The sequence below is a fragment of the Spermophilus citellus genome, assembly GCF_964194105.1.
Source record: "Spermophilus citellus genome assembly, chromosome: 15".
Taxonomy (NCBI): Eukaryota; Metazoa; Chordata; class Mammalia; order Rodentia; family Sciuridae; genus Spermophilus; species Spermophilus citellus.
Genome location: NC_138195.1, coordinates 72,863,906 through 72,881,257, shown reverse-complemented (window position 1 = coordinate 72,881,257; position 17,352 = coordinate 72,863,906). Strand labels below are relative to the sequence as shown.

Genomic DNA, 17,352 nt, shown 5'->3' with positions numbered 1-17,352 from the left:
CTTTGGCTTGTGGGTTTTTTCACTCCTATCAGGGCACATGACATCCTGGGTGTTGGAGAGTGTAATAGTTGAAATGCAAAGAGGTTTGCACAGGATATCACATATGCACAGCCAGGGAGCTGAGATGGGAACCCAGGCTGCCCACCTTCCAGTGGGGTGCTTGATGAATGTCCCACTGGTGCAGTGGCCAAGGAGGACAGAGAATTTGCTCTTGGGAGCCTGGGCCTCACCTGCCCTCCCTGTGCTACGTCCCCTCAGCCTCCTGAAACTGCTGGTGAGGGTGGCAGGAGGGTGGTAGAGGATGAGCACCTCAAGCCCCGCACTTCAGGGCACAGGGAGACTGAGTCCACCCCTGTGTGGGGAGAGGACGGCAGCCAGGTCCACTGAGGTCCTTCTGGACGCGGGCAGGGCAAGCTGCCTGGGGCTGGCCGTCTGTGCCCGTCCCTTGGCGAGCCAGAGGGGCAGGAATGGAGCCGAACTTGAGGAAAAGTTGGCGGGGGGTGGGCTGGGCTCTCCAGCGCTGGCGCTGGGACTTTCTTCTTGGGTTTCAAGTAAACAGTCTGAGCCCTCCTCCTCCCCTTCCTCCACCCCCAGCTCCTCATTCGATGGGTCTCATGTGTTTCTATTTAAGGGTTGCAAGTAAACCCCACTGATTGGCGGCCTCAAACCCTCTGGACTCCTCGCTGGGCCTGGGCTGCGGAGAAGTCTCTCCCGCTTTCTCCCTCTCCCGCCCAAGGGGAGCCGGGCTGCCTTTTCTCTCTGGGTTTACAGGGCTTGGGGCAGAGGCAGGGCCTCCTCCTCCCTCTCCTCTTTCTCCCTCCTGCCTCTGACCTCAGCCCTCATGGGCCGCCCACCCGCCCCCTGGGGCCCTCCACACACCCCTGCTGGCCCCAGTGTCTGGACAGACCACTTGGGCCCCAGGCCGCTCCCTCAGCTCCCCAATGCTGGGCTGTGACTTAACTCTTCTCAGCAGAAGCCCTTTTCCTCAACATCCTTGGCCTCCGTCTCTGTCTGCCTCTGTCTCTGTCCTCCCCCTCTTCCTCCCCCTGTCCCCTGGCTCCCCATGTCCCCCGGTCCCCGCAGTGTAGCGGGCCGGTGTGGAGCCTTGCTATATGGCCTGTCCTTGGGGCCCGGAGAGCTGCGAGCCCTGGCTGCGGGCAGCCCCTCGGAGCAGCACTGGCGACCGAGCAGCCTCCCCCGAGGCTGATGGACAGGGGGCGCCCCGGCCGCGGGGCCATGGCTGGCCGCTGGCTCACCGCGTGCTTTCTGCCCTCGCCAGGTGCCGACACCAACGCCGAGCCCATGATCCTGGAACAGTACGTGGTGGTGTCCAACTATAAGAAGCAAGAGAACTCAGAGCTGAGCCTCCAGGCCGGGGAGGTGGTGGATGTCATCGAGAAGAACGAGAGCGGTGAGTGCCCGGCCATCCGGCTGTCCACTCAGGGCCCCGGCCTGGCTCCCGGGCCTGGCTGGGTTTTGTTCCCCTCCTCCTCCCCCACCTCTGCAGCTATACGTTATTTCCATCTGGCAGGGAGAGGCCAAGGAGTCTGAAGTTCCCCCTGTTGGTTTGGGCTGCAGGCCAGCAGCTTGCCTGGTGGTGGAAGAATGTCTCCCTGGCTCGGGGGTAATTAGCCGGCTTGTGTGAATGCAAGGCCAGGGTGGCAGCCGTGGGCATACTGTTCAGCCCCTGCCCACGGACCCCATGCCATCTGAGGCCCCTGGGGAAGGTGGCTTCAGGCTCAGCAGTGTCCAGCCGTGGCTTTCCCTGTTGGGGCCATATTCTAAGCCGGGGTCCTGGAAGGAGCAGGAGAACTCAGCCAGCTGGTTGGGAAAGCAGGCCGTGACTTCACTGTGGGGTCCAGAGTCCCTAAAGAAGGACCGGGCCTGTGGGAGTTGGCTGGAGTCTGGTTGGTGAACTGACTGCCCGCTGTTGAGCTAGAGGCTGGGGACCTGGGAAGAGAGCCTCGAGGGCGGCAGCCAGGTCCTACAGCACTCTGTCTTTGGAAGCTGACGTAGGGGCCGTATCTGGGCAGTCTGGGGACTGCTGGTTCCAAGGTTCTTGTAGAGTGGACCACAGTCCCTTGGTGTCTTTGGTAGCGGGTGGAAAAGGAGATCCTGAGTGTGTCAGTTTCGAGTTGGCAGGATAGCGGAAGAGAAAGCTCCCTATGTGGGCCTTGGGCCCCTGCAGGGACCGGGATGGGCCTTAGACCCAATGCTTCTACTGGCAGAGCCCCACAGCCTGCTGGGGGGCATTGGGCTGGTTGCTGGGCATCTTGTTTCAGTTTCATTTTGCACCGGGGAGGCCCCTGTGTGCAGGAGCTCCCCTGGACTGTATTTCATGGACACTCCCAGAGGGGAGGGGCCTGTTCTCTCTTCCCTGTCTCTTTCCGGGTCCCAAAAGGAACACAAACCAACTTTTTTTTTTTTTTCCTTTTGGTGCTGGGATTGAACCCAGGGCCTCATGCCTGCCAGGCAAGTCATCTATCACTGAGCCACATCCCAGCCCAAGGAAGCCAAAGGACTGTTAGTCCATTCTGTAGACAGAGTGACTGAGGCACAGAGAAGGAAGGGAAGGAAGTCTTCTGAGATCCAAAGTAAAACTAGAATGATCCTGCGCCCCTGATTCCTGTGCCTCTGGGTGGCAGGTAGCTGCAGAGAGGCTGGGGAAATCCAGCAGGCCTCCTGGGGGAGGCAGGCCCAGGCTCCTGTGCAGGAGGCACTTTTAACTCCTGCCTCAGAATGTGCTCCGTGAGAACAGACCTCCAAAGCTTGGGCCTTTCACAGACTGTTCCTCTCTCAGAGAGGTCGGGCTCTGTCCTCATGCCTGGAGCCAGGGCCAGGGTGGTTGGCAGTGACACTGCACACCTGGCAGAACCACGTTTCTAATGCAAGGTTTGACCCTTCACTTCCAGGAACCACCACAGTAGTCCCTTCCTCAACAGCTTTGCCCTCAGCCTCTGTCCCATCGCCAACCCCACCATCCTGCTCCCTAGGGAAGCTGGCATTGCCGTGGGGTCTCTGGAATGGGAGGGTCTCTGGAATGGGAGATGCCAGGAGAAGGGTGTTTGCTTGTTTGGGGGCTTACACCTCAAAAAGACGGGCCCATTTCTCTACAAGGTCAGTTCTTCCTAGAGGTTCTCACCTCACCTGCGCATCTCGCCCACAGCCATGTAACCCTGCAGCAGCAGGAGTTGAGGAGCTCCTGGGTCTTTGGGGTCAGCCACTGGCCAGGATAGCGGAAGAGGAAGCTCCGTATGAAAGGAAGTCTGTTCTACTCTAAGATGCATAGGGGTGTTTGTGTCTTCTCCCTTCCTGTCCCACCTCCCGGAGCCTAGGAACACTTGGGAATCCTACCTGGAGGAAAGATGAATGTCTGTTAGACTTGGAAATGGTGCAGAGATATCTGTTCCCCATGACTCCCTATCTCCCCCTCACCCTGAGTGGCTGGAGGAACCTGATCTGGCTCCCTCCCTGGGAGGGAGCCGCTATCCCTGGAAATAGGATTCTACCTATCACTTGCTGTCTGCTTGACTTCAGGTCCTTCTGATTCTCTGGGCCTCAGTTATCCCTTCTGTGAAATGGAGGTAGCCTTGCAGCTTCTTGAGAACAGGGGCTGGAGTAGATGACTTCCTTGAGCCCTCTCCTGGGGTGAACTTGGCTGGGGAACTCAGCAGGGCCCTGATGTTATGTAGAGAAAGCCTTGCTGTGCATAGCTTTCCTGGTTCTCTGGAAGTTTAGTGTCTTTCCCCTGGGTAGAGACAGCTGCTCAGCTGCAGATGTTTGCACAGAGAACTGGAGTGCTGTGGCCACCCATACAAACCCACCCTCTCTGTCACCATCAGAAGCCAGGAGGCCTGGAGTTTACAACCAGAGGAACTAAGTGGGTGGAAGGGAGAAAGGAAGAAGGCCAAACTGCAGATCCTGGGAGGTGGTTCCTCTGGTAGGGAAGCTGGAGGCCTGGGGTGGGGGTGGGGGGAAGCCTATTGTGCGTCCTGGGAGCTGGCTTTGGAAGGAGTGGTGAGTGAGGCTTTTGAACTCTGGAACAAAGACCCAATTGTGATGCCTTTGACCTGGACACGGTGGGCGAGTTGAGGCATTTCCACCAGCCATGTTGGGGCAGCAGCTCAGTCAGCACCATCCCTGCCTCCCTGGACCTCCCGCTGGGTGCCAGATTTCTGCCTGGGTGCCTTCTCACCTAGCTGGCAGTAAAATAGAGGGTCCATAGAGGTGACCTCTGGTCCTCTGGCTGGGACCTTAGCCAGGAAGTGCTGTGTAGGTGTGGGCGTGCCAGCGCCCTATGCTCTCATCTGTCTCAGCCCACGTGCCTGGAAGGTAATTCCAAGTCCACAAACAATGAACAATAGGTGCCAGGCCCTGCCCTTCACGGAATCATTCTACCAGAACCATGGAACAAGTCTATGTGGCCGCAGGAGGCACTTTTAACTGTTTGGGGGCTGAAGTAACAAAGAGTCCAAGAGTTGAGATCTCTCCCTTCTACAGATCTCATGGGAGAGGCTAAGAATGGGCTGAGCCCAGATGGCAAGTGGGCTGTGGGCTGGGGAGAGACATAAGCTAAAAGAGCCAATGCAGAACTCCCAGGACTATCCTTGCCAGAGGATGTCTCTGAGACCCTCTGCCAGCATGGTGCTCATAGACAGTAGAAATTCATATTGCTTATTGCTAGTTGATTCTTTGAACTTGGAGGCAGGTGACAGCTGAGAAGATCTCAGAAGGAGGATGTTTTCCCAACACTAAAGATAAACCCATTCCTTGGACATAGATAATCAGAAGTTACAGGTTCCCAAGAATGGAACCTGAGTAGCTTTTGGAAAGCATTTTTGATCAAACAGAGCCTGGAGGGGTCCCTGCCAAGAAAGGACAATTTTGTCTCCGTCCATCAACAGGGTGACATAGAGCAGAAAGATTCAACAACTTTGGTTTACCACCCTGCAGGCTAAGCAGGGCATACGGCAGCCATTGTTGCTTTGTGGAAACCCTTCTACCCTAGACATGAGCCGCAGTGCCTGAGATGACTCCTTTGTAGAACATTCTTGTGCCTCAAAGACCACATTGGCTTCACCCTCTAGCAGGCAGCAGCCCTAACATCTGGCAGTGTGAAGGTGCCAGGGTCCTGATTTCTCTGAGTCCTGTGTTGAGCAAAACTGCTTCCAACTTTCCAGAATTGTTTTTTCCTTCTCGGGAATACAGGCCAGCACAGGAAGTGGGGAGATGAGTCAACAGAATTTTTCCTGCCTCAGCTTTCTTCCTCTGAGTCTGTTTATTTCCTGGCACTGGCACCATATTCTGGGGGTTCTTGTACTTCCTTGGAAGCAAGACATTTTGAGCTCCTCTGGTCCCTCCACTTATTTTTACCAGTAAGAAAACAACCTTGAAAATCTTCGGTTCCTCCAAAGTCAGCGCTTTGGTCCCAACTGAGTTGTGAGCAAGGGATAGAAATGGGCTGTCTTGCTCAACAGATTATTGAAAGGTTGCAGGAAAATCTCACTGAACCCAAGGAGGCTGAAATTAGGAATCAGAAAGTCTGTGCAAGCCAAAAGAAGCTACTCTTGGCTCTGTCTTGGGTTCCAAATGGATTGAAAGCATAGCTGTGCTCTTCAAAGTGTAGACCAGCCTTCTTTTCTTCAGATAGCAGCTTGTTTACATGGTGTTAGCTTGTTAGCATCAGAAGCTCTATGATAGCTACCAGTTCCTGACAATAGCTTCTGCTTCTCTGAGCTCAAAATTTTATGCTGGAGCTGGGCAGTGTCTACACCCATAGTCTCAGCTACTTGGGAGGCAGAGGCAAGTGGATTGCTGGAGTCTATGAGTTCAACATCAGCTTGGGCAACATGGTTTGACTCCATTTCTTTTCTTTTCTTTTCTTTTTTAACCCGGGATTGCACTCGGGCACTCAACCACTGAGCCACATCCCCAGTCCTATTTTGTGTTTTATTTAGAGACAGGGTCTCACTGAGTTGCTTAGCGCCTTGGCTTTGCTGAGGCTGGCTTTGAACCCGCAATCCTCCTGCCTCAGCCTCTGGAGCCCCTGGGATTACAGGAGTGCGCCTCCCCGGCTTTGAGACTCCATTTCTTAAAAAGAAAAAAAAAATGAAGTTCGGATCTGATTGGTTCCCAGTCAGCCAATGAAATGGCAGACCGTAGAAAACACGTCCACTATGGTCCAATCAGCTATGTTTAGGAGAAGCTACCAAGAGCATAAGCATGGCTACCTCTTCAACAACAGTTATTAAGGGTAGGTTTTAAAGACGAGAAATATTGGGGAGGAGGGTAAGGAATAAAAAAAAATGGTGGTTTCCACCATTTACTTGTTTAGCAGCTTTGTATGGTGGAAAGAGCAAAGAAACCTAGAAAACTAAATTCAAATACTGAATTTAAGACCGAAAGCTATGGGGTGTGGATATAGCTTGCCTAGCATGCACAAAACTCTTGAGTTGGAACCCTAGCACCTTAAGAAAAAAAAAAAAAAATCTAAAATATCTAATGCTAACTATGTGATTTAAATAGGAGTTCATTTGTTTTTGCCTAGGAAAAAAGGGACAGTGGTATGTACCACCTGAGCTTTTTATAAGAGTGAAATATAATGGATATGGAATTCATTAGTTTGTTCATTTATTTCATAATTTTTGAAAACTTCCTTTGTCCCCGGCCCTGTGCTGATTGGATACATACCCATAAGGTTCCTGCCTTTATGGATATTGAATACTAATTGATTTGAACATTCTGGCACTTACTCACTAAAGAACCACTTAATTGCCAATTCAAGCTTCCAGGCTACACTGTTCTTAGAAAATGGGTGTCCCAACAAAGATAAGTATAGGCTGTTTCTAGAAAGGTAGGTTTATTGCAGTCTGCATTGCAGATATGTGAACTAGCATTCTTATCTCTGGAAGAGCCTTGAAGTAGTTTGGTTCCCATGACCAGTCTCCATTTGGAGGTCCTGTCCAAGCCATTAGACCTGATAGCTCTTCTCTTCCTAAGTGCACCACGTTTCCCTGCTATATCTACCTAATCTCAGCAATGCCCAGGTCCATTCTGGTCTGAGATCATCTCTGGTATGCCCCTTATCCACTTCACAAAGCTGGCTGGAGAGGAGACGGTCTGGGGGCATAAATCCCAGAGCAGAGGTGTTCATCCTAATTGAGGCTTCAGTCTAGTTTTATTCACCTCAGGGTAGAGATTGTTCTGAGAATAAGACTGCAGTATAGCCTAGCAATTAAGAACATGGATTTCAAGTTAGATAAGCCAGTTTTTTTTTTGTTGTTGTTGTTGTTTGTTTGCTTGTTTGGTACTGGGGTTGAACACAGGGGTGCTTTACCACTGAGCGACATCCATAGCCCTTTCTGTTTTTTACATTGAGACAGGGTCTTGGTAAGTTGCTGAGGCAGACCTCAAACTTGCAAGCCTGCTGTACCTCCTGAGTAGCTGGGTTACAGGCATGTGCCCCCCACACCCAGTGATAAGCCTGGTTTTAATCTTGATTTTGATGACTCTAGGACAAAGTTTCCTGGGTCTCCTAAGCATCAGTTTCCTTGACTGTAAAAGGGGAATAATTGCTCCCACAACTATAGGGTTGTATATGCTGATTCAAAAGGAATTCAGTGCTTAGGGCCTGGGACACAGTAAGTACTCAATGTATGAGAGCCCTGATAAGGCCACTGGATGGGGACAGCTCTGACACAATTTCCCCAACTGCTTGAGAACTGATTATACCCAGTGGTTCTGAGGATGCTGTCAGCCCTGAGGGCCAGTCAGGTGTGTATAGCAGCAGAAAGTTTACTCTAAGGTAGTGAGGCCAAGGACAAACCTGCTGGGGTCTGGCCACAGCCACCACCCTGGAGCTCAAGTTTCTTTGAGGACTCAAGAGCAATCTTGGGTATCAGGGGGCTTCATGCAAGGCTGGAAGAGGAGAGGCCCACCAGTGACATCCCTTTGTCACATGACACAGAGCTAAAATGCCAAGGAAGAAGATTAGCATAGTAGGGAAGGCTTTCAGAGGAGGAGGTGGGCCTTAGTGAATGAAAAGGTTCTGGTAGGCTAAGAGGGACATGCAGGACAGTGGAACAGGGACAGCAAAGCAGGCATGTGAGTGCCCAGGGCAGAAGAAAAGTGGCTGCTGGGAAGCTCTGGGTACATTAGCCACCAAAGCCTGTGAGCAGCAGAGCCAGCTGAAGAACAGTGTTTGGAGCAGGCTATCCTGGCTGTGGCTGGAAGGCACAGGGACAGGTTTGGTGGCAACAAGGAGACTCTGGAAATAACTCTTTCCTTGGCCAGATCTGCTGGGGCTATTGTCAGCACTGAGCACTGCCAGCCACCTGCCCGGAGCCAGCTGCCAGGTGCCCTGGCTGGTCAGCAGGCAGGGGAGGCTCTGGCTGCTGGGCTTCCACCTGCTCAGCAGGGCAGGTGGAGCAGCCAGTCACCCTGTCCTGATGTTGGCTCTGTGGACACTCCCCCTACCCAGATCTACCTTTGCACAGGTGTCTAGTACACCGGCAGCACTAGAGACCCTCTGGCCACCCCAACACATGTGCACACACTCCCTTTGTCCCCAGTACAAATGACAGGCCTCATCTGAAGTATAGGGAAAACATCTCCCTGATTTCCTCTATTCTTACATAAAACACTTCAGCAGAGTGTAGTGCAGACACTTTCTGGGGAGTATAATTTGTCAGGACCTCAGGGAATTTGGGCTCACAAATTGCCCTTTCCTCGTTCTTTCCCCAGTGTATCCTGTGGCCGCTCAATATTACACCCTTCAGCACTGGGGTTTTCGGTAATCACACTGGTGGTAGTTGGGGGTGACCCAGGGTAACCACCCTCACCCCTATCAGCATCTTTTCAGATTCCATAACCTCATCCTCTGGGTCCCAGTGCTGATCTAGAATCCTGGCCTCATGGCAGGAAACAAGCAGGCGACCCAGTTAGCTCAGGCGCCTGAGGAGTCTGTGGGGAGCCAGCGTTTCTCCGTAGGGACACTGAAGCGGAGCTCCTAAGCCCCAGAAAACGGAGGGAAGTTTTTGGCTCGTGTATCCCCACGGCGATTTCTACCTCTGTTTGAAATGTGCTATTTGAAGCTCTTATTTTGGTCTCGTGGAATTGTCTCAGTCCAGCTCCATGTTTCCCTGTCAGCTGGGCATGGCTCGGTCTCATGCTAAAGTTCGTTTGCCTCCCCTAAGCTTTTATTGGATGGGACTGTGGGGAAGTGGCCCAGGAGCACCGCAGGAGATGAGGGAAAGCCAGAAACAGAGGAAGTTTGCCAAGGACTGGCAGTAAAGTGGCCCTCTGCATGTGGGGGCCTGAGACCAGCGTGATAGCAGAGCCCTCTCTCCTCTAAGGATCTGACCCATTGGCATCGCCACAGGCGATGTCCTGGAACCTCAGCACAGTGGCCAGAAGCCTGCATGTCTGTTCTCTTCGAAACCCACGGAAGGCCAGCTGGGAGGTCAAGGCCACCTGGGGAAATGCCTGCTCCTGCCAACTAATAGAGGATTTTGGATTTTTCTCAAGGTGATCTCTTTCTGAATCACAATATTTTATGTTTTATAAGATATAAAGTCATGCAGATTTTAAAACATCTTGGTAAGAAGCAGGGTGGAGATTGGCATTCTGTCTTTCCAAGGAGGATACTGAAGCCCAGAGGGGTGACGTGACTTGCCCCAAGGTTGCACAGCTGGGAAGGGAGGCACGGGCTTCAAACAGTGTGCTCTGTCTAGTGGTGGGAGGCTGGAGCGCTAACACTATGGATTTTACTTCTTTGTAAAGCCAAACCCCCAAGAGCTTTGCAGTGTGAGTTCCCTAGGCCTCTGAGAGCCAGAAACAGAGGTCAATCCTGCAAAAGCCCCCACTGGAGTAGGAAAAAGGCCAAGGGGCAGCAGGTCAGAGGGGATCTGAAAGAAAAGCACGTTGACTCAGTGTCTAGCAAGAAAGTTTCACAGTTGTCCCACTTTGGGCTCACGGGGTCCTTGGGGAGGGGGCCTAGTCTGCATGGCTGGGTGGGTCTGCTCATCAGGTCCCTGGCGGACAAGGCTAAGGACATGAGGTGGCATTGGGCTATGTCTCTCTGGTGCTGGTCAGGGCTCCACCCCATGTTGCCTTCCCCTCATCTAACCAAGCACACCCATCCTGGCCCCGTTGCCCACCTCACCCCACCCAGAAGAGACCTGCCGTGTAGCCCCTTTTCCTCCCCTCACCCCAGCATCCAGACCTCAGTGAAATCCTACACCCAGGGACAGCTTCCTCGGGATGCAGCTTGCTCAGTCAGTCAAGAAACAGAGCTCCTACTGTGTGCCTTATGGTACACCCTGCATTGGGGCACAGCGGTGGATAAGATGCAGCTGCCTGTCTTCCCATTGCCGAAGCAGACAGCATTCTAGGGCTCTTTCTCTTCCTGCAGAGGAAAATCCAGATGCAATGAGTCCTCTATGTCCCCTGCATCCCTACAGTGCACAAGGCAGAAAGCACAGGGTTACTACCATGGAGGGTGGGACTCCAAAGCAGGTTTCATGACTGCTGTTGGCTGTGCCTGGTCTGCCAAGAGGGAAAGGCTTCTGGAGAAGGCGAGGCCTGAACGGGGTGAGGCCCACGTGACCAGCAGGGCCGAAGAAGGCAAGAGTGACCTGGTTGAGGGATGGTTGCTATCAACAAGAAAATGGTTGGAGGGGCCTCAGATGTCAGGTACAGGGAACACCCCCCCTGTCCTTCCATGAAATAGAAAAAGAGGCCTGGGAATAGGATGTCATGGCCCAAGGCCAGCATCACAGCCAGTTTATGCCAGGGTTGGCTCTGGGCCCTTGGTGTCACAGGGGCTACTAAGGCCCCCGGGAGAGGTGCAGCATATGCCACGGAGGGCAGGAGGTACTCAGAGCACCTGGGCCACCCTCCCTACTGAGCTGAGCTCCCCACGTTGGGCCCTGCAGCCCTTGGCTGAGGCTGGATCCCTCAGCACCTCCCCGTGCGTTCCAAGACTCATTTTTCTATCTTCTTGGTGAGATGAGCTTCGGATGCCCTGGCTGGAGAACACAAACTCACCCAGTTCGCAACGCCACTTCTCAGGGTTGGGGTCAAGATGAGGGAGAAGTGCCGTCCAGGGAGGGAGCCGTCCTGTGGCTGGCTGGGAGCCCCCCTCAGACACAAGGCTCTGCGGCCTCAGCCTCTTTCGTTCTCTCTCCCCCAGGAAGCGGGTGTGGTTGCTGTTGAGGTTGGCCAGGCGTCCAGTCCTGGTGTTTCTGGACACTGTCTTTCTTGTCTGTTTTCTGTACTTCTAATCAGTGCTCACACAAGGCCCCAGACTTCTCTAGGCTCAGCACGTTCACTATCTTTTGATTGCGACAGAATTTTAAGCTGCTGTGATAGGGGCTGTGAGGGCAGGTAGCAAGCAGGTGTGACAAGGACACAGGGCCTGGGGTCCCTTTACCAGCACCTTCAGTGTTAACTACAGGCTTCTCTTTTGCCTGGCTTGACCAACTGACCTCCCTGTGACTTGGTGGAGCTTTTTGGCAGTTCTGGACACCCACTTCTTGCTGGAGGCCTTGGGTCAAGGGATTGCACTTGGCAAAGTGCTGAGGGTGTCATGTTAATAGGCAGAGTAGCTGGTGTCCCATCGTGGAAGGAACACCAGGCTTTGCATAAGAGGATCTTGGTCAATCTAGGCTCTGATCTCAGCCACCAACCAGTCAGGAGACCTCAGGCAAGCCACTTTGCTCTCTGAGCATCTGCTGTCATCATCTGAGGAACAAAAGTGTGATAAGGAGTGACAGCAGTGACCATGGTTGCTTTCTAGTGACCTAGCTTCCTAGTCCCCTGATTGTGTCTTTACCAAGCTGAGCAAGAAGCAGCCCCTTCATCTTCATGGTCTGGAGCTCCTAAGATTCCCTCTTACCCCTGGGGCTCTGGAAACAAGCCAGTCAGCACAGAGGGAGCAGGCGAGGGGAATTTGACCATGTTGGGCAGCCTTCAGCCTGTCTCCCCAGCTGCCAAATGGGTCAGTGGCTGCAAATGTCCCTGGGTTTGTAATGATGATCACAGGATTGTGGATTCCTGGACACCTTTGGTATGGGCTTTGTGAGGCCAAATGCTTTGCAGATTAAATTTCTGGAGAAAGAACAGCTGAGCAGTAGTCTTGAGCCACTTCTGTACTATTGCAGCAGAAAGGTGCAGGTGTGTGTGTGTTTTCCCCCTAATTAAAAGGCGGGGGCGGGGGCACTTTAGGCAAAGCAGGAAGATGGTCCAGTCTCCTCTTTCCTTCAGTTTGCATCAGCCAGTGTGGTGGCTCAGGCTTCTTATGTTTTTCAGTGCTGGGAACAGAAAGAATATGATGAGTGTCATGGAATGTCATGCTGGAGCTTTTGGGTGGCTTTCCCTGCACTACCCCCCTTAAAATAATGTTTTGAAGGGTTGCCCTGGAGAACTGCTGAAAGCAGAGGGGCTGATGGCTGTCTTTGGCCATGTCACATGAGGACAAGATTATCTGAGTGAGGGAAAGTATCTCTCCATAGCAGGGCTGCGGGGATCCAGGGCTGCCCAGCCAGAAAGCCAGCGCAGGATCTGATCACAAGCAGGCCCGCATAAGTTACAACCAGAAGTGTTACTTTAGACTCTTGGCTTTGATGGGGAAGAATGTGGTTTTGCCCAGCCCCTCCCCCAACCACCTCAAGTTCAATAAGATCTGAAAGCCATACTCTGGGGCTTAGAGAGGCCAGTATTCAATCTGGAGAGGGTCGCAAAGACACAGTGATGGAGGGCTCCACTGACCCCCGCTGGTATTGGGCTGCAATTTGCCTGACCTACCTGCTGCCCCATTCCTACTTGAGGTGAACTGGGGAACCTTTTTTTTTTTTTTTTTTAAATACTGGAGACTGGTGAGTTTGTGTTCTCCAGCCAGAGCATCCGAAGCTCATCTCATTCAACTACTGAGCCACATCCCCAGGCATTTTTTGTATTATACTTAGAGACAGGTCAGGTCTCACCAAAGTTGCTTAGTGCCTTGCTAAGTTGCTGAGGCTGGCTTTGAACTCTCAATCCTCCTGTCTTAGCCTCCTGAGCCCCTTGGCTTATAGGCCTGCGCCACTGCGCCCAGCATTCCCCAGTCTTTTTTGTCTCCCAGGGGTCTCTCCTCTCTGGCTTGCCCACCAGCCAAGTGTCCTGGTGTCTTCTGCGTGTGCCATGCACTTTGACTGCATGGGAAAGCGGGTGGGGAAGAGGTCAGGTGAGAATATCAAAGAAAATGGCTCAGCACATTGGAATTTTGGGGCTTCATTCCTTGTGGCTCCAGTCTTCCCCGTTCCTCACCCAGTGCCCCAGGCAAGCCTCTGATCAGCTCTACTGTGTTGGATATCATTAATGCCGCTCCCCGGAGGCTTGGCCTTGTGTGGAACATGCTTCCCCTGGCATTGAACAGATCCAGGGGTAGCATGAACCTTGTTCCCCGACAGTGGAATTGTAACTGGTTGTTCCTTAGAGGAGAGAAAAGTTTACCTCATCATCCAGCTTTGCATTAGGAGAATGAGCATCCGAGATCCTGCCTCACTGAACCCCTTAGGAGTTTATACCCTCATCCTTCTGCTGCACAGCCAGACATAGACTCACCTTGAATCTAAAGGGCCTTGACTTTCAGAGGGCCAGAGCGACTTGTCAATACTAATGTGGCAGCTGGAAGGAGGATTCTTGATCTCAGCCCTAAACTACCCTCCATGCCCCCATCTCTCAGCCCCCATGGGATCATCTTACCCCCCTGGGGCCCTTGAAGAAAAAAAAACTTCATTCTAGAAGTGACTCCCAGTGGGAGGTTAGAAGGAGTCTGAGGCAGGTTGGGCAGGTACCCTGATCCAGAGGCCTGGATGTGGAGACTGGGGGAAGGAGACAGCCATGCTCCAGTTTAACGGACAGGTCAGAGCTGGGAGCTGTGATTGGTGTGCTTTTGCCTACTTCCTGGGGAATGAAGTTGCAGTGTGCCCGGCTGAGGGCCTGGGACTCCATGAAGGCATCTCGAGCCTGCCACTGCCAAGACACATTTAAAGGGGAGAGGTGCTCATGGCCCTCCCACTTTCTGTCTTCAGCTCTTCTAGGCCTGCCACCCTAGAGCCACTTCTAGAATGTAGTCTGTCTTCCCAGGGCTCAGTGGTGGTAGGATGCGGATGAGAGGCTGTATGAAGCACAGGTGAGGACAGTGACTTCCCCCAGCTGCCTGCCCTGTCTCTGCCCTTGGGTAGGGTGTGATTAATCTGAGACTTATTCAGGATGGAGAAATCCAGAACCAAGCAAGTAAGTGAGCATGTAGTCAGAAGCCAGAGATCAGACCTGCATACGCTGATTCATTCCCCAACCTTTATGTCCTGCTGTGTTCAGACAGAGTGAACAAGGAAGATTGATCCCCACCTTCATCAAGCAGATGGGCTGAAGGTGAAGCTGACAGTTATCTGCTCTGACTCATCCCAGGGAAATTTTTTTTGTTGATTTTGGTACTAGGGATTAAACCAAGGGGAGAGAGAGAGAGAGAGAGAGAGAGAGAGAGAGAGAGAGAGAGAGGGAGAGAGACTGTTATGTGTGTGTGTATACACATTTTTAAAAATTTTGTTCTAATTATACATGACAGTAGAATGAATTTTGACACATTGATCACAAATGGAGCACAACTTCTCCTTCCTTTGGTTGTACACGGTGCAGAGTCACACTGCAGACATGCATATAGAGTAATAATGTCCATCTTATGTCACCATCCTTTCCATCTGCACACCCCCCCGCTCCCCGCCTCCCCTCACTCCCCTCTGCACTGAGACAGGGTCTCATTAAGTTGCTTAGAGCCTTGCTAAATTGCTGAGGCTGGCTTTGAACTTGCAACCCTCCCACCTAAAGGCCACTTCCTAGGAAAAGCTTCATTCGTTATTGATCCTCATGAGTGTTCATCAACACTGCCTGACCAATCACTGTGGCAGGCCTCTAGAATGAACTGGGTAGACTCCAGGGCATGTAAATTAAGGGAGTTTCTGGATTGAAGTGGCCTTTTCTGCATGGGTTAGAGTAGGATCTATACTAGATCCATTCTTGGGAATCAGGAAACAAGCTAGTGCCTAGAAGTAAGAGAGATGGGAAGGAAAATAGGGCAGAAAGAAGCTCGGAGAACCCATTCCTAGATCACCACAGACAACCCCACTGAGGCTAGGCACCTGGGGACAAGGGCTGAAGTTAAACTCATTTGCTATTTTCTGAAATCTCTGGGAAAGGCAGATAAGGGATCATGGAGGAAAAGTCCCTCCTCCGTGTCAGGCAGGGAGCCAGATCTCTTTTGTCCTATAATTCTCACCATAGCCCCACACGGTACAGTAACATGACCTCTGTTATACAGATCAGAAACTAAGGGCCAGAGATTGGGGTCATTTGCCAGGTCTCCCCCATGCACCCTGCTGCTCCTGGTAACTCCGGTGGAGGGCATCGTGATGAGGAAGCTGGTTTTGGTGTAGCTGTCTCCCCACCACCCTCTGCAGGGGTGACAGGACAGGTCCCTGGGGCAGCCCAGAGCACCCAGCAAGGAGGAGGGCCCTGTAGGAGAAACCAAGGCACCCTGCTTCCCTGTGGAAGCCTGTAGCTGCCTCAGATGGTCTTGGGAGAAGCTGCTATTCCTGTCTCTGCATTCTTCCCGGAGCCTCACCCAAAAGTAGGCTTGTCCGAGGGGAGAGGCCCAGGAGGAAATGGCCCAGTTGGGTATGGCAGACTGCAGGAGCAGGAGCTCTCAAGAGGACTGGGAGTATCTGCCGCCTGGGTGATCTGGGGCCAGACAAGCAAAAGCAACAACAATCTCCCTGCCTCAGGTCCCTGAGGGGAGATTCCCCTGGATGACCTGGGGCGCTGGAAGTCAGTTATTTCCCCAAATTGAGGACCTGGAGGAGGGAACACTGCCCAGGGAGTAGCTGCACTGGATTCTAGCAGGGCAGAAGGCCCCCCAGGGCCAAAGGGATGAGAGCTGGGGAGAAGATGCCCAGAACTGGCCCAGCACTGGCCCCAGGAGCTGGGCTTGAGAGATTCTGAGGACAAGGAGGCAGGAAGACCTGGAGTGAGGGGAGAAGACAGAGAAGGAGCAAGCCTGGGCCGATCTGTCATTGCATTTCATTCCCAACAACTACCTACTGGGCCCCTTCTTTGTCCAAAACACCAAGCCAGGCAGAGTCATGACTGGCTGCCAAGATGAGCAGGACCCGGACTTTGTCCTCAGAGAGCTCTTGGGGACATTACCAACTCAAACCTCAAGTCAGGGTGTTGGGGCAGCTCAGGGTAAGAAATCAGAGGCCAGCTGGCAGGGAGTGACTGGAACTTTGCAGAAGTGGTAGCTTGTAGGATGGGCTTGAATACAATGATGAATCAGAGAGCCCAGTACATCTGGGGGCTTCTCAAACCTGCTGGGTCAAGAAGAGAAGGATAGAGATCATTTCCCCCAGACCTCACGAAAGGCACATGTCAGATCCCACTGTCACTGAGTTACCACCCTGTGGCTAGCATGTGGCCATTCTGCTCCTCAGTTTCCCTGTCTATAAAATGGGAATAATATCCAAAACCACGTAGCTGTCACCATGAAGGAAAATTGTCAAGTGATGTATTCATTTTCCTTTCATTTTCTCTAAATGGCAGGGATGGGCTACTACCCAGTCCAGGCAGTAAGTTATATCTGGGGGAAAGTTAGAAGTCCATTGGATTCCTGAAATTACATGGAATAATAACGCTTCCACTCGCATTTGCCATCAACCTGGAGATTTTTCAAGCATTTTTCCATCTGTCTTTGAATAACTCTGAGGATAAGTAGGAAAGGTAGCTTTGATTTTGTTTTTCAAAAGGAGAATAGGTAAGCAGTTTGCACAAGAACTCCAAGCTTGCTGCTGGTGGCCAAGGTGGGGTGTCAACTAAGGGGCTGCATATCCTTACTCAGTGCTCCTTCCAGAGCAACATCAGTGTTTCCCTGAGAGTGGGTCAGGCAGGTAGATGCACATGACGTAGGCTTCCATCGCTGTTCCCTTTCACTACACATTGGGTCAAGGGAAAAGTCTCCATTTGGGCTCCTGTGTTGTCAGTGCCTTTGTAACAGTGACCAATGTCCCTTTTTTGGTTGTTTAAGAGAAAATCTGGTCCAGGCTTAGTATCTTGCTAGATCTTGCCTTAATATCTTGCTGAACTTAATGACATCATCGTTTCATTTCATTATATGCATTTTTCCAGTTATATTCTATTTATGCCAAGGGATCCTGGTTTTCCATTCTGTGTAGCATAGGAGAATGTCTTCCTGAAAAGCATATTTACATTGTTAAAGTCGGTTTAAATAAACACACCAAGGAAACACCAGTACAGGTGTTA

General features: G+C 52.2%; 1 protein-coding gene across 3 annotated transcripts in view; it reads left to right on the top strand.

Moving 5' to 3' along the window:
• SH3PXD2A (SH3 and PX domains 2A) overlaps nt 1-17,352 on the top strand; it is a 228,236-nt gene that overhangs the window by 159,277 nt on the left and 51,607 nt on the right. For all 3 annotated transcript variants that reach the window (XM_081267955.1, XM_081267954.1, XM_081267956.1), the window contains one exon: nt 1,280-1,411. In XM_081267955.1, the coding sequence (XP_081124081.1) occupies nt 1,280-1,411 (132 nt within the window). The remainder of the gene's footprint in view (nt 1-1,279; nt 1,412-17,352) is intronic.